The 27,832-nt window shown below is 36.8% G+C and overlaps 1 protein-coding gene across 1 annotated transcript in view; it reads right to left on the bottom strand.

The window, feature by feature from the left end:
- Positions 1–27,832, bottom strand: part of SEMA5A (semaphorin 5A) — a 233,479-nt gene that overhangs the window by 125,603 nt on the left and 80,044 nt on the right. The window contains exons 6-9 of the mRNA XM_033519333.1: positions 26,765–26,978; positions 12,685–12,970; positions 9,336–9,471; positions 5,300–5,504 (exon numbers count right to left, since the gene is read on the bottom strand). Of these exons, the coding sequence (XP_033375224.1) occupies positions 5,300–5,504; positions 9,336–9,471; positions 12,685–12,970; positions 26,765–26,978 (841 nt within the window). The remainder of the gene's footprint in view (positions 1–5,299; positions 5,505–9,335; positions 9,472–12,684; positions 12,971–26,764; positions 26,979–27,832) is intronic.

The following is a 27,832-nucleotide window of genomic DNA, read 5'->3' as shown; positions in this document are numbered from 1 at the left end:
TTTTCTTTTTTTTTTTTTAAGGAGAAAGGGTGAGATGTCACCCTGAGACTTAATGCTTTCTGATAATGTTTTCCTAGTTTTAGTTGCTTTCCCATGAAAGTTCTATAAACATGGAAACATTATCGGAAGGCTTTAAGTCTCAGGACAACAAAAAAAAGTTGAATAGGACAGTACTTGGATCCTGTCATGGGGTAACTTTACTTTCAAGGTGGTTTTGAGAGCTAAGGAAGTTAAAGTTGCTGGTGAGTTTTTTTCTCCTGACTAATTATCAGTCATTACTGGGAACTGACAGCAGTTTTGACCATTGAAAAGTGAGATCAACTTGTGAACCCTATCTTAAGATGTAAAGAAAGAGCTCTCTTGTTCTCTTTGTTTCCTGGCTGTGAAAGGTAGCAGACCTCCGGCTGGCCTTCTGTTCTCTGCCCGGCCATGTGGCCGGGCGGGGGCTGGGCTGAGCCTGCCGAGTCTCCCAGCTGGGAGATGGGGGCCTGCGGGGCTTGCCCTGAGCTCTGGCTGGACCGGGCTGGTTCCTGGCTTGGCTGCAGTGACGGAGTTCACTGGGGACTGCCGAGTAAAGAAGGAGAAAAGGCTCTGGACCTGCAGCGGACTAAAGCGGCGACTACACTTTCCAGAACAGCCATGAGGAATCTTCTATTGAAGACAGCTCCAGCTCCTGCACCGGCAGAGGTCATAGAACCATCTACAAAGCCTGGGCAAGATTTTAAACTTTTCATTACCCAGATGAGACTTGCAGATTAATCCTTTTATCCAGAGAGAAAAAAAGAGAGTGATCAACATGTAAAGAGACTTTATAAAACTATCAGAGACAGTAAAGAAAAGAATTAAGTTTCAGAAAAAGTAGAGAATGAGAAGATGCGTTTATGAGCTGAAATACCTTTCTGTTGAAGCTATGGAAATGGACAATAAAGTCTTGAAAAAAACTCCTTTAATTCATGACAGTATATAGGGAGGAATAGAGTGTTCAAAGTGTAAATTTTGAGTAAAAAGTAGAGTGATTGTGATACAGTGAAGTGATAGAAACAGTAAAGCGAAAATTTGAAGCTTTGGGGGGCAGTGAGAAAAACTGTTTTCAAGTGAAGCTCACAGAGATAGATGAAGAAGACTTTTGCTTTTGAATAACTCATCCTTAAAATGCCATACTCATAGCCCATACACACCTCAGAGTGATGTGAAATGGGAGGATTGAGCTCTGATAACAGCAGTTCTAGGCAGCTGACATCAGAGCAATAGAAAACTATAACAAAAATAGTTTTCTTGTGAGAAACTCCATAAATTAACAGAAAGAGACTTCTGATTCTCTACAAAGACTGGTGAAAAGACTGTAGCAAGAATTGAGACTGTTTTAACCATCGAAGTTCCAAAGTTTTTGTCTCTGTTGTCATGTAAACAAAAGAATAGTGAGTAGTAGAGGATAAAAAGGGGTTTTCTAGAAGTTTATTCTGGTGTTCTTATTATTGTAGTTTGTTAATAAACTTTCTTTATTCCTTTTAAGTTTTATACCTGTTTTGCTCTTGTTCTAATCCATATCTCACAGCAAGAAATAAGTAATCTTTTTTTTAGTTACTGGTTTAAAACCACGACAGATCCTTATCATTTCTATATATCACATTAAAACTACCCTCTGAGCCTGATATCCTAGCAGGTTTTATAGATCCAGCTGCCCACCGATATGGACCCTATATCCTAATTTGGATATGAATAGTGAGAGAGACAGTGTCAAAAGTCTTGCTAAAATTGAGTTACTACTTTCTCCTCATGCACAAATCCAGTCATTTTTATACAGAAAGTAATTAGATTTTCAGATGAGCTTAATCCTTGAGTAATCCATGCTGAATGCTCCAAATCACCTTTTTCTCCATCATGTGCCCAGAGAAGTGTGCTCCAAGGAGGTGTGCTCCTTGACTTTCCCAGGGATGGAACGTCCACTAGACTGTTGCTCCCCAGGTGATGGAATCATAGAACTGTTTAGCTTTGAAAAGACCTTTAAGATCATCAAGTCTGATTGTTAACCCAGAACTGATGAATCCACCACTAAACCATATCCCTAAGTCCCACAATCTACATGTCTTTCAAATACTTCCAGGGATGCTAGGTCCACCACTTCCCCGAGCAGCCTGTTCTAATGCCTGAATACTCTTTCAATGAAGAAATTCGCCCTAGTATCAAATCTAAATCTCCTCTGGCAAAACTGGAGGCCATTTCCTCTGGTCCTATTGCTTGTTACTTGTGAGAAGAGACTGACCGCTACCTGGCTACAACCTCTTTTCAGGCCGTTGTAGAGAGTGATAATGTTCCCCCGAGCCTCCTCTTCTTCAGGTTAAATGATCCCAGTTCCCCCAGTCACTCCTCACAAGACCCTTCACCAGCTTCCCTTCGATGGCCACCCTCAGCACCTGAATGTATTGGAGGGCCTGAACACAGGTTTCAAGGTGCAGCCACACCAATGGTTGAGTACAGGATGAAGATCACACCCTGGTCCTGCTGGCCACACCATTGCTGATACAGGCCAGGATGCCCTTGGCCTTCTTGGCCACTGGGCACACTCTGGCTCATTTTTTGTTGCTATTGGCCAGCATCCCCAGGGCCTTTTCTGCTTGTCAGCTTTTACTCCTTAGTCTCTTTTTTGAAGATGGAGCATTGTGGTAAAAATTCAATTCCAAATTTAATTTACCACGACTTTTAATAATGCAAATAAATTAAATCAGGAAAGATATAACAACATTTCTCAGACTAGTAGTAACTGTCAGCCCGGTCTTTCATCTCTCCCAGATATACACCTGCTCTATGGTGTTAGGAGCTTGGGGTAGAGGACATTTTATGTGGGAGTAAAGCTGGACACTGTAGAAATTCAAAAGCATTAAACTTGGGTTGTTTTCAAAACTATTGTTTATTTTCAAAGTCAAGGCTGCTGCCTTTTAGTTTCTGTTGTGTACAGAAGTAGTGGCATTTTTCTCAGTAATCTTACCATATTCACTTTACGACGAAAACTCAATGCTAACTACTCCACAGTTTCTACGTAAGCAAAGGCTCAGGAGAAATAAGATGCAGGGCTCAGGAGAAATAAGATACCACAATATTAACAATATAATGAAATTAAAATTATGATCTGCACCCCAAAGAAGCCAAAGTACCACCTTTCTCCTACAATTTTAATATAAAAATAAATTACAGTATAATTTTGTATTTTTTAAAAAATTGTTCAGATTTTCAAACTACACTTATACACTCTACCTGTGATATTTGTATATAAAAGTGTGATAATTTCAAATTCTACCAAAAGTGAGTACTAATATTTCTTAGAAAATAAGTCTTAACACTTACACTCAGTTGGGATAGAAGAAATGTTAACAAAATCCACTGTGATTCAGTGAAATAGATGTGAAATAGAATTGACTACATCAAGAAAATTGCAATAATAGAATGGGGGCTTTATCATATGCTTTCTCACACTTATAAAACATATACTGTCCAGTTACAGGAAAGCATGAGCTGAATTTAGACTAAAGCTCCAGCTAATATAAGTTCCCTGCTTCCATGGATGGTCAAAACCAGATGTACAGAGAAGAATGAAAGTGAAAGGCAAGCATACATCACAAAGAGCATAGGAGCAATATATATATATTTAGCAGCATGTAAAGAACACTGAATCACTCCAGAACACAATTTATTAATGAGCCATGAAGCATAAAATTTTAGATCCTTATTTACTGACTCAAATGTAAAAGGTAACACAACCAACAGAAACTGAAACCTGAAGACAATCAGAACTATGAAAAAAGTCATTATTCTTCATGCTTCAAAGACTGTAAATAATGTAAATGTCCCACAATGCAGTGATAGTCTCTTCATATAAAACCAAATCAGTGCACGATTCTTTAATTCAGGTTTGGCCTGAAATACAAATATCAGGAGGCCTGTACAATACAAACACCACTTAGTATTGACATGATTTAACTTCAAATGAACTGATTTACCAACCACCAGACTGTTTTGACTAGAACTGGTCAAATCCAAGCATCATTTTAACCTATCAAAAGCTTTTCTGTAACTGCCCAGCTTTCGAGGAGCGCAATGAGACAAACTGAACATTAACAAACCTTTGCTTGGATGAGCTATTCCCTATCAATGTGCATAGGCCCAAGTATTTAAAAACTATCCTAAGTTTTATACCATGAAGCTTTGAACATAGTAGTCCAATCTAGTATTTCAGTCTCAGCTGGGGACATCCTTGTTCTGCAAAAGCAGTTCTCCAATACCCTCACTATTTTTAAGAAGATTGAAATTTTGAACCAAGAAGGCAATGGCTATAACCAAAGCAATATAAGGTGGAGGGTTGTTCTTCTTTCACTTCTATGCTTACATATAAATGGGAAAATAATGAGACAGGGTATAATACAACATAATGAACATCTCAAAAATGAGATGAAAAGGAAAGTTAATAAAATACACATGTTAAAAAATTCAGAAATATAAATAGCATTATCTGTATTTGTTATTTATGAAGTTACTTTTTTATCAGAGGGTCCTAAACAATTTTATCTTGGGATTTTAAGTTTGTACCCTTACCTAAGTAAAAAGAACAAAAGACAGTGAAAACTGGAAAGTCTTGTTTGTAAAATTTCCAATGTTTCATTACTTCAAGACAGTACAAACTTCACAGCTTCAAAGGAGAATAGGAAACAGACACCAAAACTGGAGTTCACAAAATAACATAAAACGTATTGTCATGGCTAAATTAATCTACTCAGAAAATATAAAAGATAGACTTAGGTGATTGTGTCAAAGAGGAAAAGATGATATTCAAGATGCTGCACATGTATTTCACAAGTAATTTATGGATGCCAACTGTGAAACAGAGAACACGGTGCCTGTGGAAATTGCAGGCCGCATAGCTTTCTCAGTCTTGCCTGAGAAAGTGGCCTGGGAAATCATGGGGAGGAATTAAAACAATCCTCAGAGACAGAAAACAGCCTTGCAGGTGCTGTTTGTCTGTTCCTTGTTTTCTTGCAAGAGAAGGTCGAGGGGTGGTGTACCCCACTGACCAATGATGGTGATGTGTTAGTTTACTAGCCAATAAGAGTTTCTTTCCTGTACTTTTCTTGTATTGGTCTATAAAAAAGATCTAAAGCAATAAACCGTGAGAAATTCTCCTGATTGACCTTAGAGAGTCTGTGTCGTTCTTCTTGTCATTCCTAATAGAGCAACAGTAATTAACAGAGCACTAAAACTCAAAGAACTCATAAACTTTTGCAGTTACCACAGCAATGAAATTTCATACCTGTGGCAAGATAGATGATATGGAAAAGCATGTCCTTCCCCTGCACAACATCCACAACCACATGGGAAAATCGGCTGTTGTCTTCCATGAAGTAAGGAATTGGTATAACTGGTTGAATAACCTCATGCATTAAGAAGAATTTTTGTGCATCTTGAAGATTTCTCTCAGTCAGATTTACATACAAACCTTGGTCCATGGTGCCACACTGTAAAAACAGAAATGTAGCATGACTATATGTGCCAACAATAACAGTGGATTTACTCTCTGATTTATAGCAAAGAAAATAAAAGCAAGATCATATTTGTAATAACAATGTAAAATTCAACTTTCAGGTCCCATTTTGGTGCTACCCAGACTGTCCAAGGACTCAGGAAGCTCAGTTTTTCTAAGACACTACTATGGAGGCTCCCTAATTCTAATTAAAAATAACTATATATACATATATATATATATATAATATATATAATAACAATAAAGAGAATAATTCAAAATAACAATATGGAAGAGCACCAGACTGACCAGCACAAATGGATTATGGAAATATTTTGCTGTATCCTATGTTCACAGGGCAGGAGGGAGAAAAACTACCATTCAGAAAACCAAATTATTTTTGTCGTAATACAAGCAGATGGGACTCAGTTTCTTCATGCAGAAAAGCCAATCTTTAATGTTGCAGCCCATTTTTATACAGTTTTCCAAGACCTTGCATTTTACACTAATTGGCTCATAACTTTCTTGCCACTCAATTCATTGGTTAGTTAATGGCATTTTACATGTCCATCAAATCTCTCTATTCCTGGATAGTTTACATATTTTGCTCACTGACTCCCATGGGATCTTTCTTGTTTTTGCAGGTGTGAAATCTTTCTTGTTTTTGCAGGTGTGAACTGTTTTGTTACCAGAATAGATTGTTTTGCTAAGTGATTCTCATTCTCATAATTTTTTTCACATGGCAACTTAGAAGCTAGCTGCTAGCTTAGCCAGAGTAGTGGGGCTTAAACTATATTTTTACAAGGTCTTTCTTTTTGTAAGGTATTACCTATATGCAACAGATTTTCTGACTAGTTTTCTTTATAATTTTCAAAGACCTCAGTGCTGAAGACTTAACAAATTTTCAAAGGAAACCTCAAGTCCTAATACAGACAAGTTCTGACAGGAATCCCATGCAGTTCTAGAAGCTTCTTAGGACGCTGTCTTAAGTAGCAAAAATGGACAGTGGAGAGCTCTATTAAATATTATCCATTGAAAAGACTTTTTTTTTTTTTTCTTTAAAACTGACCATATTTTAAATCTGAAAAGTGTGCTCTTTTCTTACAGGAGAACATCCACGAGCTGCATAAAAAAGTTTCAAACACAAATAAACAAGGCAAAATAAGTGGGAGTTAATTTCAACGTATTTGTGTTCAACTGAGGACACAAAAGAGAAAGCTTCTTAATGTATGGGAATATATGTACATTCACATGTTTACTCAAACATAGTTGCATCAGAGAAGTAAAGCACTACTTCACAACATTTATCAAATATTTGGGTGATGTGAAAGGCATAACTAAGTCACCATTTAAATTCTGCTTTACTATGTCATAAATCATGCCATGAATTACAGCATGAGCAAAATAATAGTGTGCAAAACCATACCAATTATTTTTTTAATATTACCATATTTTCAGTCCAAATTTGAGTAATTTTTCCAAATCCACAAATGCTAAAAATAGTAAAAACAAATTATTTCATAATGGGGAGATCAGATGATGAAGAATGATAAATTAACAACTGGCAGGAAACAGTTACTTGCCCTGTATGTCAGACCAGTGAAAAAAATAAACCACTCCCAAGAAGTTGTCTGGATCTATCAAGTAGGAAAAATTCTAGCTCAATACTCATAGTACACTGAAGTGCAAATGGTCCTTGGTCTTATGATAGACATTTCCCTGTCTAAAGAGAAAAGTAATGATCTCAGAAGAAAACAACGTTCCTGAAAACTGGGACTCCAGTAGTATTCTAAAATGGAAAATATTTCATTAATGCAATCTAGCCTCAGAAATACAAGGTCTGATGTAACTATATCTACACAGCAGTAGTCTTCATTCAAATCACATACGTCTCTCTGTTGCTACAGAGTAGGTGAATACTCAGAGGATAAAACTACTTCTGGGACTAAACAAACAGAACTTCTTATCCTTTATCATAAGGACTCTACAAAAGAAAAGTCCTTTCTTGGAAGGAAACCAATGACTCAGTCAATTAAGATGACTGAGATGTGAGATGTGTACTCCAAAGTCACAAAGTCAAGTTACGGAAAACAGTTAAAGTTCTAAGCATTAGACTAGCTTCTAGTAAGCATCACTGCTGCAGCTATGGAGCCAGAAACATAGCAGAAAGTTATTCAAGGGAATAAAAAGCAGCATTGGCAAAAGAAGAGAAGCTGGACATCATTAGAGATACCTAAAGATCAGTTAACATCAGTTGCCTTCAATATTGTGTTATAAAACGCCACATTACAGCTTTTAACCCCAGCTCTACCTTCAAAGCTGTTTGTGGCTCAGTGAGATATGATACAACCGTAGTCACCTTTCTTGTAAATTAGATGAAGTATCAGCTGTATTACAATCAGCGAGGTATCTAAAAAATAAATTTCATCACCTCTCTTGACTGGGACTTGGAGACATACACTAAAAGTACAGCAGAGACTAAAACTGTTTTTACACGGCTATCATGCTGTCATCTTTCTTTGCAAGTACCATTCAGTATGGGCTGCTCTCACATTAATTAACACCACATTAATGCAAAGTTTGTAGGGAAAGTTCAATAAGTTTTATTAGATATGCGTACATTGTCAGAAAGGTGATAAGAATTTTACATAAAAGCATTTTTTCAGGCTTTCTCCTCCAAAAATTTAGCATTAGATCCTCTTCCTATCACTATTTTGACAATACAAGAACTTCTACAACAGGAGAAAAGCTGTATACAAATACAGCCTTCTACAGGCTTCTGGTGTACTTAGAATCTTGTCACTTGGCTGATGACAAACATACTACTTAGGAAAGGTAATGTGGCTCTAGCCTGTAACCTGTGCCTTATTTTCCTTCATTTGCATAGATCAGGAAGTAATTAAAATTACCTACAATCCCAAATGGGTGATTTTCTTCATGCTAGCAAAGATCTTACGATTCTTACAAGCTAGGGAAGGCTGTTCCTGAAGCAGACATGAACTTCTGAAATTGCATTGAGATTAAGGGAGGGTGAAAGGTGGGTAGAGGTGACTACACTTAAATATCTTGATGAAAAGCTATTGTTGTTAATCACTACATTAATGATACTTTTTCTTCCATCTTTCTTGCAAGAAGCACACTCATTAAAATTGTCCTAGTAGGAGTGGTGACTATGCAAAAGATGAAAACAATGCATGTCTGCATACTGAAATACCCCTTTCTTTTTGTAGAGTTCCTCTAAATGACCCACCTTGACTAATTGGTTTTATGCTGTCAGCCAGCTACAGATTATTGCACCCTCTGAGGCCAACAAATTCAAATGAGGGGCAGAACATATTCACAAATTCTTTTAATCTGACTCTTCAAGGAGTATGGACCACCTTGCACATGAAAATAAACAAAATTATGACCACTCCTCCTTTACCACCTCCCTCTCACTTTCTTTTTTCTGCCAGACACCATTCCATTTTTTAAGTCCTAATAACACAAATACACAAATAATAGCAGTTTGATCATACTTCAGACAGGAGTTAATGTCACCTTGACAGATAACTATAATATTTTATTTTGACAGAAGACTGAAGTTAAGCCTTTTTACTCCTAACCTTCAAAGTACATCTGCTTTTCAATCCAAATTATTTTGTGGAAGGATAAATTAAAATTAAATACGTTGAAACAAGAGGGTCTTCAAAGCACTTTTTTTATTTCAGTGTTTTTTTAAGGTCTTAGGCTACAACAGTGCAAAACTGGATTTATACTTTATGAACCATACAGTACTTTGAGGAACGCCCACATAAAATATTGATCTTCTCCCACGTATCCATACCTGAAAATTAGGGTTAGGATTGGGATATGGAAGCCAAGCAGAGCGAGAATTCTCCTGGTATTTGAAGGGTCCATTAAAGGTCTGAGTTATGGCACTCAAATTGAAAACACAAACTGCTGAGGCTGCTATGCTGTTCCTGTGAAGGAAATAAATACATTAACCTACGTAATAACATTAAGAAGTAAAATTGCTGATAAATAAATAAATAAATAAATAAACAAACAAATAAAAACTCTTCAATCCTTCAAGTAATTAATGAAGCAGATATGATCAGCCAGGATATATATATATATATATCTCAAAATAATGCTATATGTTGAGCTGATTTAGCACAGTCATTGCATTTAAAATATTTGCCAGCCTTACCAAGAAACTGCTGTGGGGAAAAACTCAGAACTTCCTACTTTCTGCTGCTGCTTTAATACCATACTGTACTTCTAATACTGCTACACTTCCACACATAATCACATGCACTTTTCCAGGTACAAAGTTCAGGAGGATATTATTCTCAGGGTTCAATCAAGTTTTCTCCATACAACAAATGACTGCATTACATAAGTAAAGGTTTTCTATGTGTGGTATGTCTCTAGATCCTATGGAATCCCTGGAAAAGACACATCCACAAAAGCAGTGTTTTCCAAGAGATGATGTACAGCAATAAGAATGCAAGTTGCAGAAATTCATCAAGAGCAAACAACTTTGACTGCTTACAAAATATCATGTTAAAAAAATAAACATCAATAAATGGCAGCTGGACTAAACACACAGTTTCCTGGGTTTGCCTTAAATTGTGATATACAAGGCAAAAAAGTAATTCTGCATAATGTAAAGAATATAATTTAATAAATATGAAAGCTCCTAATAAGGAAAGCTGCATTGTTCTTTTCCTCATTTTGAGATAATGGAATAAATAATGAAGGTCTCAATCACACAGATCTGCAGCTAGAACTGCTGTAAGTTCATCCACACAGCATTCTTCTTTCTTTTCTTTTCTCTTTTTTTTTTTTTTCCCTATTTTTTTTTTTAAAAGCTTAGCCAGAATTCACACAGGGCTTAAGAAAACATACTATAGAAACTCCATAATGATGGGGGAAAAAACCCAACAACTGAAAAGAGTTAGGATACAAGGATTAAACACCAGGACCAAAGAGCAATTTGCTTTTTTATGTTTGTCTCCCTTATTTCAAAGGAAGCCCACATCTTGAAGTTCCATGCTTACAACTTCTGCAGAATCAATCATTGTTTGAGCTGACAAATCCTTGCTTATATCATTAAATGCATCTCACTAATATAATTAACTTTACCAGTATTTTCTTGAATTTCATGACTGTGACAGCCATAGCTGGGCTGTGGCTGCACAGATAATTTAGCCGTGACAGACACTTATTCAACCAGCTAGCTCATTCCCTCATTAGAAGTAAACAAGTCCCCAAGTATGGGACATGTTATTGATAGGATGATTTCAAGTTCAAACAGAGGACCTCAGCCAATCCCTTTGAAGCTCAGATGCACCCATGTCATTGGCCAGTAAGCTAGGCAAAGTTTAGATCTTTAACCAATCACAACTCTAAGAAGGGAAATTTGAAAGCCCTATAGAAAAGGTTTGCCTGAGAATAAAATCTGGCTGTTTCTGCAAGATCTCAGCATGTGTATGTTGCATTCCTGTCTCCAACAACAGTGACACAAGAAGTCCTACCAAGGGCATGAGACTCATGTTTACAGATTTTTTTTGATAGTCTGAAAGAAACAAAATCAGCTTTTTCATGAAGCAGTGACTGTAGTGGACTTTATAGTCAACCACATATAACAGGTGCAAGTTTGGCTGTTAGAGAAATGTTTCAATGAGTCATGTTTCATGTTTCATGAGGCAAAAGTAGTCTTAACAACAGCAAGTCCATTTTCAGGAGAGCCAGGAAGCACCAGGAACACCATTCCCCTTTCTTGGTTAAAGTCCCCTGGATTTTCTAGAGCAGAATTCCTCTGCTCAGGCTTTTCATGGTAGGTACATGTCTAGGCTACTTTGATTTCTCAAGAAAGATCTGATTGAACAGTGTATGTGGTTGCTACCTGACAAATACCTGTCTTTTATTATATGAACTAACTAGGAAAACAGAGCAACAAAATCCAAAGTACTGATCAAAACAGCAGCAAATTTTCTTATCCCCAGTAATCTCAAAGTTTCTGTTATTCTCTTTAGATAAACAGTGTTTAGATTCCCTACATTACTACATTGCAGAAACAGGCTGAGCTCATCATCCAATGTCACGAGTTAGGAATTGCCACATCCTGGTGCAAGCATCTCATGACTAGTCTTGTTCACCGCCTTCCAGCCTAGGGATGAGATTGAGTCTGGAAGATGCCTAAATGAGCCTGAATTCATGCTCACTGTCTAGAATGCACAGGGATTATAATTCTTTGGCATTAACTTGTAAATATTTCCATCTGGTTAATGGAGATTTATAAAAGGTATGTATCTCTGTGTTCAAGGGTACCTTACCTATGTGTTTGGTATCCAAGGACCTTTTAAAATTCTAGACAAAACTGATTTACACAGCAAGACAGTACAAGAAGGTCAGAGAAATAGAACTCAAAATTGGAAATTGTTCCAGTGGTCTGAACATTGGGCTGCACATTCATAACACAGAGGCTGCTCTCAATGAGCACCATTTGAGCACCAGTCATGTAAATTTGTAAATTTACAAAGGACATTTCTGAGGTAAATGTCTCTTTTTTTTTCTATGTCCATCCAACTTTTTAATATTTAACAAATGTGAATTTTAAAGATCAATTTGTACTTCTATTTTTTCCTTTAATTTTACCTTATTGATAAAACAGGTTCACTTAAAATTAGGTTAAATTCTTGGTTTGACCTTCAAACTCACATAAGAATATGTTAGGACTAAATTAAAACACATAAGAGTGCCTCTTGTGCTGTTTTGGGTAAAGATGAGTTCTTTATAACATGGTCAAATTCCATCATGTCAAAATCACGAACATGTCACATTACAATTATAAATGATTTATTTTATAAATACAGAATGCATTTACATATTAAAATAGTAAAAATAAAAATTAATTACTTTCTAACAATAAGTGAAAAATATGACAGAATAAACACAACTAGCTCCCTGCAGTAAGGGAATATTAAGAATTTATTCCTTCTCTCCTGTTTTCAACAATTCATGTGGGAAACATTTGGAACTGATACTTGTTCACAGAAACCAGTGGATTGGGCAAAACAGTTTGAATTTATGTTTACTTGGCATATGCAGAAAAGGGTAGCTCAGAAGTTCTAGGTTTTTTTGTCACAAAGAGCAAGAAAATAAAAGATATCATTCAGTTTACTTACAAATTAGTTGTAAAAATCCCATAGATCAAGTCCAGTTCTGGCAAGAAGAAAGTACTCTGAAGTTCATTATAGTAAAATGGAATTTCTCCAGGACGAGAGCAGTTCACACGAGCTTTCATGAAGGTAGTCCAGGTATCCTCCAGCACAAACTTACCACCAATATCATTTTTGCACACTCGGGCAGCACGAGAGAAAACTGTTTTCCCACAGTCATGTTCCACTGCATTTTCCCGGAAGAAGAAGTAAGTAAATTTCCCAATGTCATAAGATGACACAAAATTTGGTTCTGAAAATAACAAAAGGAAAGATCATTTATTGCCTTCTTGTGATACATGCACTTGTACTAATGTGGAAGTTGGATTTATCTTCAAGCATTATATTTAGATAAACACACTTTTAAATATCCTTTAGGGATATGGCACCATGACACCTGAATAGGCTAGCTCATGTCCAGCTGGGATTATGAGATACATGATCATGATGCACTGGGGTTGGCTGGATAGAGTTTTTTTCATAGTAGCTAGCATGGCACTGTGTTTTGGATTTGTGCTGGAAACAGTGCTGGTAATTCAGGGATGTTTTTGTTATTGTTGTGCAGCGCTTACACTGAGCCAAGGCCTTTTCCTTCTCACACCACCCCACCAGCACAAAAAGCCAAACTGCCATCTGTGGTCAAACCATGACCTGGAAAACCAGGCCTGACAGGTTTTCCTCTAGGTGTTTACAATATGACTGTGCTGGGCAACCTTGGCCCAGCTCATTTTATTCCACCATCAAAAGTGTTTTGGAGTTTTCATTCTTCACATAAGGGCACAGTGAATTCTCACAATGTAATTGCTTTATCTTTTAACTTTATTTCTGCTTTGCCACCATGCCATTACTCCAGATTAGCAGGATAACGGGTTGTAATTGATGGTGACTAAAAATGTGCTCAGAGGCTGTAACTGAAAGAAAAGAGAACTTTTCTCACAGGAATATTTGATGATAACTGCATTTCAACCCTATCTTGCTTAATGCTTTTGAGAGCATTACAGATTTATTTTTTCTTTCTTTAAAAAAATGATTGAAAACTGATCAAAAAACCTGTCAATGATGAAGGAGAAATTAGAGAATATATAAAATAAATATAATTAGAGAAAAATTAGAGAATGTAAAAAATAATCTGGAAAGCAACAGATGACAATACTTCTTGAAAGAAAAGATAGAAAGGAACAGTGGATACCAAAGACAATAAACATATGGCCCATTTCCTGTAAGGATTACTAAAACTGAGGGAAGTCCATGACCTTAGAAGAAGCTGACAACTTGATAAGTTCTTAAAGGAAAAATAAATTTGATACACAAATTTGTGAAGAAGAGCCCCACTAGTGCCAGGAACCATTTTAGAACACTGATACCTCTGAGAAACAAGAAAACTTGTTTCTCATTTCCATTTTTTTAATTGGGAAAACAAATAAACCAGACTATTTTAAAAACATCTGTTGTGAGGAAGCACTTCAAATAAAATTAATAGGTGAACATTTTTTGACAGCACTATTGTATAAGAGAAAAAGACTGCTTTAATTCAAAGTAAGCATTTTATAGGAGTATCTCAAACCTTTCAGAACTCGGGGGCGGGGGGGGCACTAGTGGCACTAGGTAAGCAAGCAAGCTGGCACTGCCTTACAGCAGTCCAAACTGTCAGAAAACCCTTTTTAAAGACAGACCAGATCCTGGCTAGTGTGGCCTCTTGTGCTACTTCCATCTCTATGCTGTGCTGAGAGCTCCTAGAGCAGGTTTTTGGCAGCAGTGATTATGATCTGACTTAGGTATATGAAGCTGAGCAGATCCAATAGTGCTTTCTGCCTGTAACTTTCACTCTCTGTTTTATGAAGTGCTTATTTGAGAGCAGTCTGGAACACCATATTTTCTCCACATTCAGAGTGGCACAGGTCTTTTGTTGGCAGATCACAACCCAACAATTTTAAGAACTTGTTGGTGCCCTGAGCCTTCATCAATTACATACTACTGTCACTAAAGGACACAAAATTATTCACACGATCACTCTTAGTGTCAGAACAAAACCCCGTCACTTTATTCTCTGACTCCAGTATTTATAGATTCTCAACAATGACCAGGGATTGGATAATTTACGTAACCGCATTCCGAAACACACTGGTCATGCAAAATGTCCATCAAAAGACGTTTCTTAGAAGGAATGTGATAAGCAACTTATGTTTATAGGACTTTCATGGGAAAGTAACTAAAACTATGAAAACATTATCAGAAGATTTAATTTTCAGAGTGACATACTACCAGTGCATTTGTGCCCTTAAAAAAAAGGAATAAAAAAGGAAAATTAGGTGGACAGGACTTATGATATCATAAGAAATAAAATCATACTGACGACATGCAAGAATGAAACTATTAGTAATGTTAACCCTACTAGAAACTTAAATCTTCATTCCACATCTGCATAAAACTTTCATTACAATAGAGATTTTGCTTCGAAGGCTTCAAAAGCTTCAAAAACCTACTGCGCAAATACTCAGTTAATTTGATCCACCTAAAAAAACATTTTTTACAAACATTAAAGAAGGAGGCCCTGCCCTGCAATCAGGCCTGAAAATACTTCTCACTGGAGGCCCACTGATATAAAAAGATCTCTACATTGGCACCACAGGATCTCACTGCAGAGTTAAAAAAACACTATTGGAAGCACTCAGTGTAAAGAATGATGAATTACAAAAATAAAACAAATATCACAATCTATAGCAGTAAAAATAATTTGAAATGCATTCAGAAGGTATTCAGAGTTCTTGAAAATCAACCTTTCAAAAGACAGTATTTTAAAGTTGCACTAATAATCATAATACATGTATAAAAATACCTAGTACTCATATTTCATAGTTTCAAAACTGAGAAACCATATATACATCTGCAAACACCTACACTTTGTTGATTATGAACTGATGAAATTGTGACCTGTTGCTGAAACTTGTGAAAAATGTTTTCATTTGCATTAAAAGAAATAAACTCAGAGTTACCCTAGGGAATTCAGTGGTTATGGAAGGATTATCATGTCAGACAGACTTTGTTTATTTCATTCTCTCTTTGGGAAAAATGAACAGGGTCACTTCAAAACTTCAAAGGAAAAAGTAGCTACTCAGCTCGGAAAAATTATGTTCTTATGTGTCCAAATATTGTGCTGTGAAGGGCCATTTGTTGACATGGAGGCCTTACCATGTAAGTTTTTAATGCAGCAAATGAAGTGAATCTTGTTTCATGATGATTTTGCAAATAGTTCTCGGAAGGGCAAACACATCTCATTTCTGATTTATCAGATCACCACAAGTGCAAAGATTCTGGTATGTGACACAATACAGTTAGTACAAGAATGTCAACCTGTAATAATGTCACAAGTATTGTATATGACCTTTATAGGATTTTTTATATACTCAATTTATGGACATGTCAGGCTGACTAGACTTTCTCAAATTAAATTGAACCAGCGGAATCAAGAAAGCAAGAAAATTACTTTGTTGATGTGACCCAAAAAATATCTCGGGTGTACATCATGGACCAGGGCTACACAGAACAGAAACCCAAGCACTGATAGCACTGGGAGGCTAATTAGTACTACCCCTGGGCAAACGCACTACTCTGCTATTTCTTAAGTTTGCTTATTCAGCACAAATCCTGGGAATCCACCGTTTTCTTTCATAAAGCAGCATAACTGCTCAACAAGGATATTTCCCCACAGACTCTTCTAAGTTACTGCAAAAAAAGACAACTCAACTATATGAAGCCAAGATAATGCTTCAACCAGAAATAATATGATCATTTTTCTGAGGATTGGAGACAAACCTATATCTTTTGGGGAGCACAGTCTCTATTCTTAATGTGAAAGCACTTAACAGGAAGACACAATGATTCCCTTTAGATTTTTCTCCCTTTCCCTCTGCCAAAGGTGTCATGCATAAGCTAATTTCCTAGGCCTTTTTTATTTAGTGGTCTGGATACATCCTGAGTAGGTAAAAGGATGAGAAGAACTGTACAGGAATTTTTCTGTGGATAGAAATGGAAAATAGGATCCTAAACAAGCTCCCTGAAAGCATCTGAGTTAGTCTTGGCCTCTTCTTGCTGTTTGGATTTAGGAGCAAGAATGTTCACTTGTGCTCTTTAATCCTCATAACTTAACTTCTTCTGAAGCAGTCTAACATGGCTTAATCTACATAGTTAGTGGATGCTACTGTGATAAACAGAGACCCTTTTGTTCGACTAAACATGATGTTCTGTAATGCTATGTAGTGTAAAATCAAGATTATATTGAAGGTTGATACTGACGTTGGCATAATTATTATGGCCTTGCCGAGATTCTTTGAATTCCAGAAAGCCGCCGAGATTGGACCTCCAAAAGGGGGGCGAAATAATGTAGAAGGTCAGAGGAGGGATGGATCTTGCAATCACAAGAGGGCAGAAGGAGACCAGGAAACCCCTGAAGGCTGGAAAACGCAGGTGCAGAAGAACTCAGGAAGAAGATACTCATCAGAAGAGCCGAACAGATAAAAGGAAAGCCACAAAGCACGAAAGCACGGCCAGAAGCAGATTGCTTCCTTGGTCGACAGCGAGCTGTGATTTGCTTATTATCTTGCTTGCTATAATTAATAAAACTTTTCTTTAATTAAAACTTTAACACTCTCTCGAGTGTATTTATAACACTACTGCTTTCAGAGTGAACCAAATGACAGGAAATGATCGAATTTTTTTTAAGAAGGTAACAGCAATTAACCTTAATAATTTAAAGGTCCAAAGCCTACTCTAAGCAAGTAAGAGCTGTGATTTCCATGGACTGCCCTGTGAGGTGTGATCACTCACATCTGAAGTCAAGGCATTTAAAGACAAAATCAAAAATGAAATTAATGTTAAAAAAAGCTAAAATATTATTTTTTTTAAATTTAGACACAGATCAGATTATATATGTACATCTGCACACAAAATAAGATGCACAAAGATATATGAATATATAATATATTCAAGATCTTAGAAGTCTAGATAATGCTCTAATGTTGAATGACATATCTCTGGAACTTGTTCACTGACCTCACTAGATCAATAAATTACACCATACTGTTGATGTCTAAAGACCCATTTCTTCCAAATAATTGCATTCAGTGAAATGCTTAGTAGCATTGAATTCTAGAAAGATACATTTGATTTTTTTTGAATAAACTTCACATTTCAGCTAGAAATGCTCTTCAAAACAGACACTTAAAGTAATGGAAAGAATTTAAGCTTCAACTGTGCCAGCCTATATTATTCCCTTGCATTTTATTAACATAATCAACAAAATCCAGTTGCAATTGCATTTTGCCATCTCTGCATATTCATTAACTATATTAATTTAGTTGTGGCCCTTTGCAGCTGTTGGAAAAAAAGTACACACCTTGCATTAGGCTGATCAAGGAATCACTACTCATGAAGGTTTAGGGACAATTTTTAATCACAGAGTAAAATATGCCTATAGCATTACATGTCTCAAAACTAATACATAACTTGTGGTCATCACAGCTATATCCATCTTCAGGAGGTGAACTATAAAATGTTAAGCCCTGTATGAAACTGCTGGAAATGATTTATTAATAGTTATTTTTTCCTATGATGCATGCTAAAAAAACCAACCTGCTATAGAGTAGCTGGCTACCAATCTATTTTGACTATTTCCTTTGCAATGCCTTAGGTCTCCATGATTTCTTTTAAATTATTTTCCTTTTGCTGAATTGAAAATTTTATAAGTATGGAAGAGCAAGGACAGCAAAATACACTGAAATTGTGTATCCCAGAACTTTTTTTTCCAGTCTTCTCTTATATTGCTGATAGATTTTATAATACAATTCAGCATATCATAAAAGTGAATGCACTCATTATTTTTTTACTGATGCACTCTAATAAATTCTGAAATGCAATTATTTATTTTCTGAAAAATTGTCTTCCAATATGGTATTATAAAATTCCTTGTTTTATTTCCTGTTGTTTATTTCAAATAAATCTCCTTCATTTTCAAGGTTAAGTGTTCTTACATTGCATAATACTTTGCAATTTGTTATATCATTTTGCTGATGCAAATTTGCTAATGACAAAATTAGTCAAAAGAATGGCTTCTATTCTTTTACTCTAACCTAATACTTATTGAAGTATATGAAAGTTGCACCAGGAGTTCAGTGGATTTTGCCACCTATATTCACTGGATAGACACCTTACAAAGCCGTGTATGCAGGGGCAGGGGGGCAAGGATGAAAAAATACATAGGAATTTCATTAACTCACTCAAAACCTCTAGAAATTTGGAGTATGGGGATCTAGAAAAAGATCCAGAAGTTTGGATCGCTACTTGAAATTGAATCCAGAATTCCACATACACAGGAAACTAGTGTTCTTTAAGAAGATTTTGCCAATCAGCTGTGGTATGAAAATGAAACCCAGTTATGATGGCATACCCATTTCTCTCCAAAAATGTTCTCTGCCATTCTTCTTCTTTTCTCCGTTCTAGTTTTGCAGGGTGGGAGACAAATGACTTTCCCTGCAGACTTGTGCATTTGGCTTGCATGGCCAAGCTTTGGTAGTGGGGGGACTACAGGGGTGGCTTCTATGAAAAGCTGCCAGAAGCTTTTCCCATGTCCAGCTGTGGCAATCTCTGGCAGCTCCTACAGATGGACATGCCACTGGCCAAGGCCAATTAGTGGTAATGCCTCTGTGATAACAGATGTTGTGCAGCTGTAGCTGTGGCCACAGAAGACAGGAATCAAAGCATGTGAGAGAAGCAGCCCTGCACACACCAAGGTCAGTGAAGAAGGAGGGGCAGGAGGTGCTCCAGGTGCCAGAGCTGAGATTTTCCTGCAGCCTGAGGTGAAGACCACAGTGAAGCAGCTGTGCCCCTGCAGCTCATGGAGTTCCACAGGGATGCAGAAATCCACCTGCTGCCCAAGGAAGAGCCCCATGCTGGAGTGGATGGATACCTGAGAGGAGGCTGCGACCCCATGAAAGGCCCATGGAAAGAGGAACCCATGCTTGAGCAGCTTGTCCTTGAAGGACCGAACCCCATGGAAGAATGACTCACATTATAACAGTATGGGGAGTTCTGTTGCTTATGGGGTGGACTCATACTGGAGAAGTTAATGGTGAACTGTCTCCCATGGGAAGGACCCCACAGTGCAGCAGGGAAATGACTCCCCTCCCTGGGCAGATGGAGAGGCCATGGGTGATGAACTGACCCATTCAGGTGATAATCCCCATTCCCTGTCTCCCTGCACCACCTGGGATAAGAGGCACAGCTGGGAAGGAGGGAGGCATGGAGGGGAAAGTGCAGGGTTTTAAGATTTTATTTTACTTTTCATTATCCTGCTCTGATTTTGTTAGCAATAAATTAAATTCATATCTCTAATTTGAGCCTGTTTAGCCCATGATGATATTTAGAGAGTTATCTCTCCCCGTCTTTATTTCAACTCATGAACCCTTTGTTATATTTTCTCTCTGGCATCCAGCTGTGGAGGGGAGTGATAGAGAGAGTGCCTGGAATACTGACAGCATCAATCCATTTCAACCTGCTCATTTTTTTTTTAATTTTTTTTTTTTTTTTTTTTTAATAACAAAAAGGAAACCAATTTCCTAATCATCCTGTTCCTCCTTCACCTTAAGGCTTGGTATGTCTGCTATTGAAATTCCATCTCTACCTCCAATATTTGTCACAGGATCACACAGAAACACAGAATGAGTCAGGTTAGAAGGGTCATGTGATCGATCCAACCTCCCTGCTCAAGTCGGGTCATCCTAAAGTACATTGGACAGGACTGTGTCCAGACTATTCTTGAATATCCCAAATGAATGAAATTCCACAACCTCTCTGGGTAGAGTGTTCCACTGTGCAGTTACTTGCACAGTAAAGACATTATTCCTCATATTCAGGTAACCTTTCAGTCCCCTCCTTTCTTTGATAAATGTTGGTTTCCATGTGTTCATGTTCTCTGAAATTTGAAATTTTCCATCTTTCTGTAACTGAGATGCATTTCAGTCCTAAGTTCTTTCATTCTCTCTGGGTCACTGTGTATCATAGTTTTGTGCACTAATGAGGCTCGCACTCCTATTGTGCCTCTCCACATTTGGGAACAGATTATCTGCTTGCAGAAGTGTCCTCCTTCCTTATTCAGCCTCTCTGATTGGCATAAGCAGGCTAGATGAGATATAAAAACACTGCCCTCAATAGCCTCCTAGTGTTTTTAATAAATGGTAGGTGGACCTTGCTATTTTACCCAGAGTAGATACGAAGTAAAAATATCCTAACTCCATGGGTAGTGCTTCTTGTCTACCATTTAAACAGTTAAGGAAATGCTATAAAGGTGTTTTGTAATAACTTAGTCTGGCACTGAAAAAATGAAGTCAGGGGAGGGACCTCCACCTCAACATTAACTTACTGCTCTCCTACTCTGTCACTGCCATCAGGGAGAAGAAATATTTGAAAGGAATATTTGAAAGAAGAAGAATTTGAAAGGAAAAACACAGCTTAACTGCTCAAATTTTTCCTCTGGTAGCTGCTCCAGTGAAGAAGCCTAAGGACACGTCTCAAAAACAGCAGATATCTTCACTCTTATTTTAGGATACTGGTAAAATGATGATACACACAAAAGAAAAGAACCAACTTTATAGGTGGCACAGCCAAAGAAATGTAATTATTTATCTTCTTGCAAAATAAGAAAAAGTGGTAGAATATGCTTTGCATATTTTCAGTCAGGTCTCTTATCTGAAAGAGTACATTGCACATTCAAGCACACACTGGTTTTGAGTTACATGAAATATTACATAATAAAGAAAAGCTTGTACTAGGTAATTAAAAGGCTTTTCATTAAAACCCAGAAAAATGAAAGGATAATGCTAAATTATTATAGCCATTTCCATTAATCCTTAAAAAGAATTAATTTTTATTCTTAGACCATAAATTCTCTCTATACATCCTACTAGCAGCAAAAGTTCTAATAAAAGCCTGCTAACAAACAATAATACACGTTGATTAAGAGCTGTATTAAACACTACCAGTCAAACCACCTTTATAAGAATTTTACTATTACTTGTGAAAACTTAAAGTATGCTCTGGATTAATAACCTTTTTATTAGCGTTTTTAAGAAAGTGATCTCAGAAAAACCACTTTAGTAAGAATATCTAATAACCAAATGCTTGGGACAGCAAGAGGAAAAATGGTAATATTATATCTACCAGTAAAGCAGAGCAATGCAAACACTCATCTCCTCAGATGAAAAGGCTTCTAATTTGGAAGAGATTTGATTTTTATTTTTTTTTTTTAATTTTAATTTTATTTTATTGCTATATCTGATAGAGGATTACATTTTAATCATCTGTGGTCTGCCCACTGATGAAAAGTCTGGACATTCCTATAGCATCTATCATTGCATGTCTAGGGTAAAGAAAATAGCTGCAATAATTTCAGGATAGTTGGAGACCCATGCAATAGTAAGGGAAGGTATTTGACAAATTATGAAACCAAATGTCATAGTGGTTTGTTTTTGGTTTTGGTTTTTTTTTTTTGTGTGTGTGTGTGTGTGATGAAACAGACAGGGATTTTCTTTTTTTTTAATGTTTTGCCCTTTTAGTGGCTGAGAGAAGCAAACAGACATAGACTAAGGCCAACTTTCACACTGAGGTATCAGATCACATTTAGTAACTTAGAGAGGTGTATTGAAAGGAGAAATGCCTTTACTAACTGTAAATGCTGGACTACAGAAAAGGTTTCTAAGTTTAAACAGTGAAGGCTTTTCCTTGCCAATCTGAACACACTGCCTGTGGACTGCAAATATAGCTATTAAATTTATCATATATTATCATATCTTCTGTTCTCTAGAGCAGACTATGACAAATTCTGCCCCTGCTGCACTTTGCAGATCAACTCTACAGTAAAGTCTAATTAGAAGCATATGATATCAATGCCAAATATGATTTAAACATTGCTACACTGAGAGCTTAAAGACACTGAAACAGACAGCATGCCAGCTTAAGGAAAGAATAATTTATTTTTTATCACTTAATAATGTTCAAAGCAGACTGCTAAGGTAGACTACTCTTCTTATGAAACACTACAAGGGAAATTTAAAACATTCCAGCACCATGCTGCCCTTTACTGACCTGAGCAGCTGTCTGAAGCTCAGCTTTGGTCAGGAGAAGAAATCAGTGGGAGAGATGTCTGCTTTAGACATAATCCTCAGTGTGTGCTCTATTGCCTCAAATTGTTTCTCTTACACACAGAAACACTTGAACATGGATTCAGAAAGACAGAGTACACAGCAGAACACAAGTAGACACCTTACAGAGTAAATTACTGGTAAGCAGTCTTTCCACTTTCTTCATCTGTTTGTGCATATATATTCATGTGAGTAACTTCAGGCATTACATTTTCCTTTACGTGGAAAAAGAAAAGGCCAAAAGGAGAGCTGGGTTCTCTATTTCAAATTTGCAGGCTCACTATCCTGCAGCCAGCTGGGCTGTTGGATATGGAGAGAGCTGGTTTGCAGTCCTCATTAACTCCTCTGGGTGATCATGTTCCATTTGAGAACAGTGACACAGGTACAAAGTACTGACATGGTTGGCAAGAAGACAATGCAGCATCTGTTTCTCCCTGTATTGTCACTTGGCAAATTCTTTGTGAGCAGCCCAACTCCTGTTGAACAAAGGTGAGCACTCAGGTCATGCCACCACAGTAACCTGGTGCTTCAGTGGCATCTAGTGATGGAGGCGAGCAGAATTTTGGCATGATCATAATAACCACATAACAACTGCGGTTAAAACCCTCCTCATCCTTTGGGCCAGCTGCATTTGATGTTGTCTGTAGGAGCACAAGGAAGACAGAAATAGCACCGATAAACAGAACACCAGGTTTTTTTTCTAAAAGCAGAGGGAAGTTCTGAAGTAAAAAAAAAAAAAATAGCTGGTGATCTTCTTCAGAGATATTCAAGAGCTGAATAGATTACTACTATAAATCTTAAAAGAGATTAAGTTCAATAAGTACCACCAGATGCTTCATTCCTCCATCAATGAAGATGACATGACTGTGCACACTCTAAAATTTTCCAAAATAGGAAAAACTTTAAGGAACTGTGTGCATATATGTAACATTTGGTGAACTGTCCTTTCTGCCAATAAAAAATTTTAAATCAGACAAAATTCAGGGAGTCAAATCCTGAAGCATGTTGTCTAGAAGGTGAATGATTTTATGTTCAGAGAGCCTTAAAGATAGCTCCACAATAACTAGCTACAGTCAGAAATAGGGTTTCTGTGTTAGCAGTGCTGCTGTGCTGTCCATCTAACTTTTTGGATTTGTGCCTGTTCAAAATCTTGGTGCTTCACATTAATTTTCCTTCTCCCCTTCAGTTATATTCTCTCAACATGCTTATGTAGCTTAATTTAACATATATGCTGAATAATTAATACTTTTAACTGAACTAAACAACACTTTGTCCCCCCAAATAACTGAGTGCTGAGTGCATCAAAAATTGATAATTCATAAATGAAAGTTCCCTGATTTCTCCCTCATCTTCTAATGTGAAGCAATTGATCAGAATAATGTTCAGTAAATAGCTGCTAACTTATGTACTCAGCTGATGTGGATTGCTTCCATGCCTATCAAGCCCCCAGTAGAAGGCAGGATCCAATAATAAATATGTGATTCTGGCTGAACCAGAACAAATGGGGAACTTGGGTCAACAATGAAAATGTATTTTATTTGTGAAATCTGTGATTCCTGAAATCACATCATGGTAATATGGGATCTCACCCAAGCCACCAGATACATCAGCTCCATTTTCCCCTTTTGCAAGGTATATCATTGTTCCTGTGATTACAGACCTTCTGACAAGTAAGATTAGGAACACGTTTTCACCTGTAATGAAGATTCAGAGCTTTTCAAGTCAAGATCCCGCACCAAAAGGTACAGTGAACACCAATATGCCAGGGCATATGGGCATTTCCTTTTTGCCTGACTGATGGGATTGAAGATATCTGAATTTGCTATGCTAGCCACTAAAATCAACAATGTCTTTACTGCATAGCAATAAAGCACAGAACAAGATAATCAGCTGCATTTCAGAGTACAACCATCAACCTCAGAGATTATTTGATTTGATCCAACATAATTCATAGAGCAGAAAATCTAAGTGAGAAAAAAAACAGTGTGCTTCTGAGGTAAACTTTGAACTGGAAACACTGATGGATGCATGCACGTGAACACCTCAAATGAGGCTGAATTACAGTAACTGTGAGCTACTGCTGCATAACAGATAGTGACTACGGAGCTTCCATTCCAGTTGATGTCTTACTTTTCTTACAAGATTATCAATCTGTGTTACTTTCTCAGTGAAAGAAGCAAAATCTTCCTTTCAATCCAAACACTGAAAATCTAATGTAGTTTCTTGGCACTGAATCATAAAAGGATGCAAATTGACATAAAAGCAGATGAATCCCCAACTCAAGCAGATTAAGCCCCAACTCCTAGCTACCACGGAAAATATTTCTCCTTCCAGTAATACAGTTAACTGGGCTGCTTTCAGTCTTTCATGGGACTTACTTTATCTGGCTCCAATTATAAAACTCATCTTTTTCTTCCTCCCCAAAGATAAAGGCTACAGTTTACTGGTAACTTAATTATAAACAGTTTTGAGTCAGAATGGACTCTAACAGAGAATGTGTAAGTACATCTGAAGTTATTAATAGACAAAATGTGAATACAGTGAATATGATTAATTAGAGAAGCCTAGTGTGAAATTTAGCATGCCTTTGGCATAAAAATACCCAGTTAACCTGCAAATTCTGTGTGGAGACCTTTTACCCTTTGACAAAAGCAACAGGTGTGGCCCAGCAATTAGCTCCAATAGCAAGCTGAGTGGACAAAGGGTGCCTGAACAGGGATATATATATATACACAATGAGTTCATTTTTCCCCTCGCTTCTTTTGCATTGCAATAATTATATTATATTCCACAATTTAGGACTTTTTTTTGTTGTTGTTAATTAACATTCTAAAATCATCCGACCATTAGAAAAGGTCACAAATTTCTGTGAGCTACCTCTGATGGGGTCACTATTCAAATAAAAATATACCGATCGTATAAGCACAATACAGCATTCACATTATATGAGAACTGATATATTCAAAATAAAATCTGTTACTTGCAGCTGACCGAATGTTCTGAAGCTAGAAGGACTTATATTTGTATTTAATTTCCAGCATGAAAATAATCCCATCTTATCATGAAATGTACTGTAGGAATAATGACTGTTGTGTCACATAACATGCATTATGTTTATTTTGCTTTTTTCTTCTGGAAAAGTCATGGGCAAATTATAATATACATAATTTCACACTTTACTTTTAATAAAATTTTTTGTTTTAGAAGAATCTGCTTCTGTTTTTTTGTAATAAACAAAATGGCAACTTGGTCTGTCACATCTCAGTAATACCTATCTGTTTACAGCTATTCCCAGCTGGAAATCCTCATCATGTGATTAACACCCATGACAAAAAATTGACTGCTAAACAAAATTTTATGATATGTTTTGTAAACTATTCACTCTCCTTTGGCTACACTAAGTGTCAAAAATGTCACTCTGCCACCTAAGCAGTTTGAAAGCCAAACTTTTTCAACTTGTGAAAGCTGGGACCTGCAGGGAAAGTCAGGAGAATTCAGTCCATTCTAAACTCCTTATTTTCTGCCTTAGATTTTTGAGGGACTCAAAAAAGAATGCTCAATGCAAGCTGCTGCTCAAAGCTGACTTAGCTTTCCCATGTAAGAGCACTATATGTGCATCTCATCCTCATGCCTGCAGAAATGACATGTATTCAAAGGCACATCTACAAACTTCTGCTATATTAACTAAATTCCATAATACTTATAGTAGTAAAACAGTATATAAAAAAAGCAAAATAATTTTCAAATTAAATAAGCAATACTCCAAAAACATTCAGATTCTCAGAATGGAATTTCAATAGGATGAATATGATGGTCATGAGTTAAAAAGATGAGTGTCACAGAATATCAGCACTCACCATTCAACCACTTGGAGTTGTACTGGGCAGTTCGGAGAGGAGGAAGGGTCCCCAGACTTCGATAAATAGCAGGATCTCTTCCTGGAAAATCCATGGCTGTAGCAGCATATAATTCTCCACTGGAAGTTAGAAGAGCAGTAGAATTGTGGTGGGGGCTGTAGGGACAACGAGCCATGCCACTGATTTGGTCATGTATCTCTGTCAAGTTGCTTAACTGTAAAAGAATTATAAAAAGGTATTAAATTTACCTGAAATTATCATTTCAGCCAAGGTGCATCAATCTGAGCAAAATTTACTTTATTATTGTACAATAGAGAGAGCCAACCTCTACATCAATCTGAAATTGTCTCATATAGAAAGTCTTACTGTAATGTTGTCAGATCTCACTTCTGCCATTTTGACATGTCAGTCATTATCAAGCATGCTTAAATGCTTTCTATTAGAACAGGCCCAAAAAAAACACCTCTGCAAAGATTGTTATTATGAAAAATAAAACCAAACCTGATCGCCAGAATCAATAAGGCATCAACAACAACAAAACAAATAATGTATTTTTTGTTGTTGTTTGCTTCCTTCTTTGGCCTAATCTGTCTTTGAAGTCAATGTCTGATCTCCTGAGACAAAACAAAAAAACAAAATTTGTTTTGTTGGTGTGCTTTAAGAAAAAAATCTCACATGAAAAATTAGAGTAAGAAAAGGAGCTTTCCAACTCAGCAGAACCATCTCTGATTTAGTAGCCCAAACACTTTCAGCCTTAAACCACAGCATGATGTTAATATGCTATTTGAAAATAAAGGTGCAATGGGTTTAAGTATAATAAATCTGCCAATGAGTTTTTTAATAATACAGCTATTCTTTTTATTTAAGTGTTTCTACCCTCCTGAAACAAACAGGCAGCCTAGTCCAAATAGTGACATTTTGATACTTATATTATGACTATTACTGATGCTACAGTTAAGCTTTTTTGAACACAGAATGACAGATCTTCTCAGTCAAGATTTCTCTTCCTTACCAGTCAGAAATCACTAATACAGGTGTTATAGATACATTTTATGTTATTGGCTTTTT

This window comes from Parus major, chromosome 2 (genome assembly GCF_001522545.3).
Source record: "Parus major isolate Abel chromosome 2, Parus_major1.1, whole genome shotgun sequence".
NCBI lineage: Eukaryota > Metazoa > Chordata > Aves > Passeriformes > Paridae > Parus > Parus major.
Note: the sequence above shows the minus strand (reverse complement) of the source record. Positions and strands in the feature narration are given on the sequence as shown.